This window comes from Mastomys coucha, unplaced genomic scaffold (genome assembly GCF_008632895.1).
Source record: "Mastomys coucha isolate ucsf_1 unplaced genomic scaffold, UCSF_Mcou_1 pScaffold23, whole genome shotgun sequence".
NCBI classification, from domain to species: domain Eukaryota; kingdom Metazoa; phylum Chordata; class Mammalia; order Rodentia; family Muridae; genus Mastomys; species Mastomys coucha.
The window spans coordinates 108,852,495-108,859,048 of NW_022196906.1; the positions used below are offsets into that span (position 1 = coordinate 108,852,495).

The following is a 6,554-nucleotide window of genomic DNA, read 5'->3' on the forward strand; positions in this document are numbered from 1 at the left end:
CACACACACACACACACACACACACACACAAGCCAGTCACAGGCTCCACACTCTGTCCTGGTTGTAGGCACACCAGATCCTGAGATCCTTCTTGAACTCCTTTTCAGAGCAACCCAGAATTGTGATTTCTACCCCGGCTCCCACCCCACCCCACTCCCCATTATCTTGTCATTTACAAAGTGCCTGCTTCCCGGGCCTGAGGTCAGCCTGCAGGGATACCCAGTCAGGGTCAGCCTATGCTCTGTTTCCTTGCTTCCTATTGTGCCAGCAAGTGTGAGCTACAGCGCCCCCAGCTTAGGGCATTGTTGTTGTTGTTGGTGGTGGTGGTGGTGGTGGTGGTGGTGGGGTGTGTGTGTGTGTGCACCTGTGTGTACCTGTGTGTGAATATACCTTTGTGTGTGTCTGTGTACGCTTGTAGGTACTGTGTGTACTTGTGTGTATGCACTTTTGTTGGTATGTGTCTATACCTCTGTGTGTGCACCTCTGTGTACCTGTGTGTATGCACTCTTGTTTGTGTGTATGTGTATACCTATGTGTATGTACCTCTGTGTGTGTACCTTTGTATGTCTGCACTTTTGTTTGTGTGCTTTAATGTGTATATGTGTACTTCTATGTGTATGCACCTCTGTGTGTGCACCTTTGTGTGCACACCTGTGTGTACCCGTGTGTACCTGAGTGTATGTATTCTTGTTTGTGTGTGTATATGTATATACCTTTGTGTATGCACCTGTGCGCACATTTGTGTGTATGCACCTGTGTGTGCACCTGTGTGTGTGCCATGGGCAGAGAAGAACCTGGACTTCTTGCTTTATCATTGTGACCCAGTCCCTTCAGACAGAGTGTCTCACTGAGCCTAGACCTTGGTCGTTTTTGGGTAGCCTGACTGGCCAGCGAATCCTAGCAGTCCTCCTAGCTCTTCCCTGCAGCACTGGGGCCACAGGCACACACACCACTCAGACTCATGTATGTGTGTGTGTGGTAGGAAGGCAGATACAAGCTCTCATATTTGCATAGTGAACTTTCTTACACGCTTAGATATCGCCTCTGTCTCGGGACATCTCTTTATGATAAGATCAGCTTGTCCTCTTTGACATTTCCCAGCTGTATTCTCAAATCAGCATCTTGTTATATACTTTTCTGTTGAGACAGTCTTACGTAGCTTAGACTGGGTTTGAACTTTCTATATAGGTGAGGGTAACCCCAAACTTCTGATTTTCTGGCTTGTATCGTCTAAGTGCTGGCATTACATGTGTGGACCACCATACCTGGTTCATGTGGTGTGGGGGCTCAAACCCAGGATTTTGTGCATGCTAGGCAAGCACTCTGCCAACCAAGCCATGTTCCCAGCCTGACGCCCGCCCGCCTCTCCCCCCCCCCAATAACTGCATTGTTTTTAAAGTGTACATGTGAATGTTGTGGTCTGTGTGTTTTTTCCATTAAGATTTATTTTTATGTATGTGGATGTACATGTGTCTGTATGAATACATGTTGCAAGCGTGCAGATGCACACGGAGGCCAGAATAGGGCATTGGATCCCTGGAGCTGAAGTTATGGGCAGTTGTGAGTGGATGCTGGGGTCCTCTAGAAGAGCAGCAAGGGCTTTTAACCACTGATGCATCTCTCCAGTCCCTGTCTGCATGTCTTCTAACACAAGCAACCTTGCAACTCTCACTAACTTTCCCCAGGAGGGATACTGCAAAGCACATAGTAGGTAGTCAGTAAGTGTCTAGTTGGTAATTGTACCACAGGATCTGGCATGTCACCCACAAGCTTTTTCTCAGGCTAAACGATGCACAGGTGGTAGCAAGAATGTAAATGTTGCATAGAATTAATAACTTGCAAACAGGCAGTCCCTTCCCCCAGTTTGAAGTGAAATAAAGAAAACTGTCTAGTACCAACCCCCTCCCTTCCTCACGTCTGGCTCTCAATAAATAAGCCTCCACTTCATTATTGTGCGTATCTTTTAAAAAAATTTTTTCTGGGTTTTAAAAGGAACACTTTTGAATAATAAGTGAAAATGATTCCTGAATGTTAACAAGAACTTGGCATGTCACACAGGGCTGCTGCATCTTGTTTCTTACAATTAACTGTACAACTCGGAGAGTTTTTCCAAGGTCAATGGCTAGAGGTCGCTTCCAGTATCCTCTTCCGGTATTTGGTATTTCGTTATGTAACCTGCCTCACACTGATGGACACGGAGGCTGTTAACAGCCTCCACCATGAAGTGTGCTGCTGCAGTCATTAACTGAGGATACGCGCTGTTCCGCCCGCATGCAGGTCTGACTAGAGAACGGATTCCAGGGATTGAGCCGCTCAGAGAGGATGCTGGGAGCAGATCTGACATGCTCAGGCTCCATTGACAGCTGTGTGCTCAAACTTTGGAATGTTTGCCAAGATGATGGCTGAAACATGCCTTTTAAACTTAGTTTTGGGTTTCCCATTTTCTGGGGCATCCAGTGGGACCCGTTTGGTACAGCTTAAGGGTCATTCATTGTTCTGTTTGTGAACTTGCTTCTTTGTATCTTGGCTCATTGAATGGGCACGTGCAGCTTTCCCCCCAGTTCTTTCCCCTTGACTTTAGAGATGGTGACTATGGCCGCCTGCTACCTTTTAGGTAGCCAGATTTACCAGGGCATTTCTTTCATAGCATTTGGATTTCAAAGTGTCAGGCCTTGCCTGCGTGACTTCTTCTGGGTGGGCATCCCGTTCTTCTTCCTTCTAAACCTCTTCCATTTATTTGGAATCTTTTCTCTGAGAGATGAATCCAGGTTTGTTCTTCAAACTGGCTGCCAAGTTTGAAGAACATTAAATTGAAACACCGTCTTTACTACCGATTAGTAATTTGAATTCCATTAGTATTGAAATTATTATACTTTTGGTATATTCAAATTACGACTATAGTACTATAGTAGTGTGTAAGAGTGTAAGAACTATAGGATGAAGTGTAAGCAAACACTTGGCTAACACGTGAAGGAGAGTCATTCAATCGTTCACATAGCAAGCATCGATTAAGCACTTGAAGTCATTGTTCACCAAGCTTTGGGATTCAGAGATGATCACGAGGGATCTCTGAGCCAGACAGTGCCTCTGGTGAGCAGTCAGTCTGAGCCAGCTAGGGACGCGCTTCCCAGACCAGACAACAGTAAACCCCGTGTTAGGGTTCCGTGGAGGGGTATCATCCCGAAGGGGAAGGGCTTCCAGAAAGAGGAAGTAGTGAGCGTAGAGGCAGAGACTCTGAGCCAATGGCACTTGGGAGATGACTCTCTACGGCCATAGCAAAGGAAAGGAGACCTTAGAGATGAAAAGGGTAATTCAGCGGGGGTGTATCATTCATTTCTTTTTTGTCAAGACAGGCTTTCACTATGTAGCCCTGTAAAGTCACTGTATAGACAAGGCTAACCTTGAACTCACAGAGATGCCCTGCCTCTGCCATCCGAGTGCTGGGGTTAAAAGTTTGGACCACCGCCACCCCTGCCATTTTCTGTAATTGGGTCCTCGTGGGTTTCAGACGCAGTGCGGTTAGACCTCTCCCATGCCTACATCCTTTTAAACAGATCAGAGGGGAATTCAAAAGCCCACACATGTGAAAGGCAACAGTCACGTTCTATGGGCCAGTTGCTGAGTTTTGACGCCTGTTGCTTGTTCTAGACTACTCCAGGCTCCCGCAGCCGAAGCCTCACTTTGCTCCCCCATGGAACACCCAGTTCTGCGTCTCCCTGTAGCCAGAGACATCTCAGTATGGGCGCCCCCGGTGTTGTCTCACTCACGCGTCACAAGTCGCCTGCAGCTGCCCGAAGAGCCAAGAGTCAGTATTCCGGCCAGCTTCACGAAGTCAGAGAGGTAGGCCTTGCTCTTCCTGGGTTATATGCCCACTCACCTCCCGGGACTCAGGGGCTGTTGGCTGTGGCCCTGGCGGCTCCTCTTCCTTCTGACCCTATATAGAGCAGAAGTACTCTCCCAGCCTCCTGCTTGCAGCTTTTCTTCCGGCACGAGAAGATAATTAATGGTCACTGCCATTTTGGAGGTTAAGCAAGCCATTAGGAGAACTCGCTCCTAGCTCAGGAAGCAGAGAAGCCCGTGGTAAAGTGAGCTGAGGAGGAACACTGTTAATTAAAGTCTCCTGCTCAGGGCTAGGATGAGACCCGCACGTAGAGAGCCCCAGAGAATCACGGGCATGCTTGAGGCTCCCGAGCAGTGGTCCTGATGCTGACTCCATTCTCCTGAGAAAGCTCCGGCCTCCCCCTTCACTTCCGTGGTTCCGAGCCCCACTCTCTGCAGTTGTGAGAAGGGAATAAGCATTAGAGCCACTGTTGCCAGCGTTGTGGGAATGCTGAGACTCACCTGGAAGCTATGCGGTGAAAGGGACACCAGAGTTCGATATGTTTTGTTTTAGAGACAGGGGCTCATGTAGTCCAGGCCAGCCACAAACTTGTCGGATTAGCTGACGATGACCTTGAACTTCTAATCTGTCTTCTTGCCTCTGCCTTGAAATGTTTGGATTACAGGTAGTTTTATGCTCAGTTTTATGCGGGGCTGGGGATCGAACCCAAAGCTTCCTGTATTCTAGGCAAGCACTTGGCCAACGGAATACATCTCAATCCCAAGGCTGTCTCACGTCTTCTTATGAGAGGCCCCAGGAAGTCGTGAGATCATTAGTGTTCTTGTTACCCTTCCCCGACCCCCGGGGCAGCCGACTGTGTTAGTGTGGAGTAGGTCCTGGGTGCCTGAATTCTGTCAGGGGTTGAGAGCCGCTGCCCGGAAGCTCTCTGGTTCAGCCCAGCTTGCTGCCCCTTGCTGTGGCTACAAAGCCCTTGCCTTGTCTCGGGGAAGGATGGCCCCCACAGACATTTGAGGCATGCCTAGTGCTTTACGTTTTAAATGTCAGAAGCTAGGCAGTATTTTGATCTCAGATTACCTCAGTCTGATTCTGGTCAAGAATCTACTTTATGGGCTGGAGAAATGGCTCAGCGGGTAAGAGCACTGACTGCTCTTCCAGAGGTCCTGAGTTCAAATCCCAGCAACCACATGGTGGCTCACAACCATCTGTAATGAGATCTGATGCCCTCTGCTGGTGTGTCTGAAGACAGCTACAGAGTACTCATACGTTAAATAAATAAATAAATAAATAAATAAATAAATAAATAAATCTTCTTTAAAAAAGAATCTGCTTCATATTTGTATATTTGTAGGAAAGACTTCCTACCTTTTTACCAAAAAATAGGTTTTATGTGCATATATTCCCATATTGGCTCCAAAATGGAAAGTACAGAGCTAGAATTCTATTTAAAAATATTTTTAGATATATTTTATGCATATGAGTATTTTGCTTATGAGTATGTATGTGCAACACATGTGTGCAGTGCCTATGAAGGCCAGAAGGGGGCGCCAGAAGGTGGCATCAGATTACCTGGAACTGGAATTGCAGACCATTCTGAGCAGGTGTGGTGATGAAGACAATACGTGGGTCCTCCACAGGACCTACAGGAGTAGCAAGTGCACTTAACCATCTTAATCTTCAGAGAGCGTGCCCACTGCGAGACAGACACCCTGATAGGTAGGCAAAAGTGACCTTTAGCTTAGCTGTATCAGTACATTGGTTGATATAATAGATGCTGTGTCTGCTTGCTTATGGTTTTTCATAGATCCTTTTTCAACATATTGTCACAGATTTACATAAAATAGAACAGTATGCTGCTCCAAGATTCTGCAGCACAAACCAGGACAGTGTTAGCAGTTTGCATTTTAATTTTTTTCATTGAAATTTTCATTTAATCTGTTTTTTTTTTCTCCTCAGCTTTCGGTGTGTGTGTGTATGTGTGTGTGTGTGTAATTCTATTTAAGAATATTTTTAGATGTATCTTATGTGTATGTGTATTTTGCCTACACGTATGTATGTGCAGCATGTATGTTCATACATGAACTTATGGCATATGCCACTACACCTGGTTTCCTTGGTGCTGGGGATGGATCCCAGGGCTTCGTGCATGCCGGCCAAGCACTCTGCCAACAGAGTAGCATACCCAGACCTCCTCAGCAGGTTTTTTAATTTATGATAGAGATTTTTTTTTTTTTTTTTTGGATAGAGATTGGGCCGAGAGCTTCCATAGGCTAGACAAGCTCTTACCCACTGAGCGAGACCCCATAGGCTAGACAAGCTCTTACCCACTGAGCGAGACCCCCATAGGCTAGACAAGCTCTTACCCACTAAGCAAGACCCCCAGACCTGAGGCTAGAGAATGTTTAAGGCAGGTTCCACATTGTATTATTTCATCACCAACAGTGGATCAATATCCCCCAGTTAGAATTTTTTTGTGCAGTGTGTACATTAGCTATTTTTTTTTTTTTTTTAGTGGCTGGGATTAAAAAATACAACAAAAAAAAGTCATAGAAGACTCTTAGTTTGGTTTAGGGTTTCATAGGGCTAGAATTCATAATGCCCCGGAAGGCAGGACCAGGAAGTTAGCTGATCACATTTTTACCTACACATAGGAAGTAGAGAGAATCAGGTTGGGGAGCCAGAGGAGAGGAGGATATCACACACACACACACACACA

General features: G+C 46.4%; 1 protein-coding gene across 3 annotated transcripts in view; it reads left to right on the plus strand.

The window, feature by feature from the left end:
- The window catches only part of Osbpl10 (oxysterol binding protein like 10), a 260,513-nt gene that overhangs the window by 128,212 nt on the left and 125,747 nt on the right, over positions 1 to 6,554 (plus strand). For 2 of the 3 annotated variants that reach the window (XM_031343150.1, XM_031343152.1), the window contains exon 4: positions 3,649 to 3,840. The exons of the other annotated variant lie outside the window; for it this stretch is intronic. In XM_031343150.1, the coding sequence (XP_031199010.1) occupies positions 3,649 to 3,840 (192 nt within the window). The remainder of the gene's footprint in view (positions 1 to 3,648; positions 3,841 to 6,554) is intronic. 3 annotated transcript variants of the gene reach the window in all.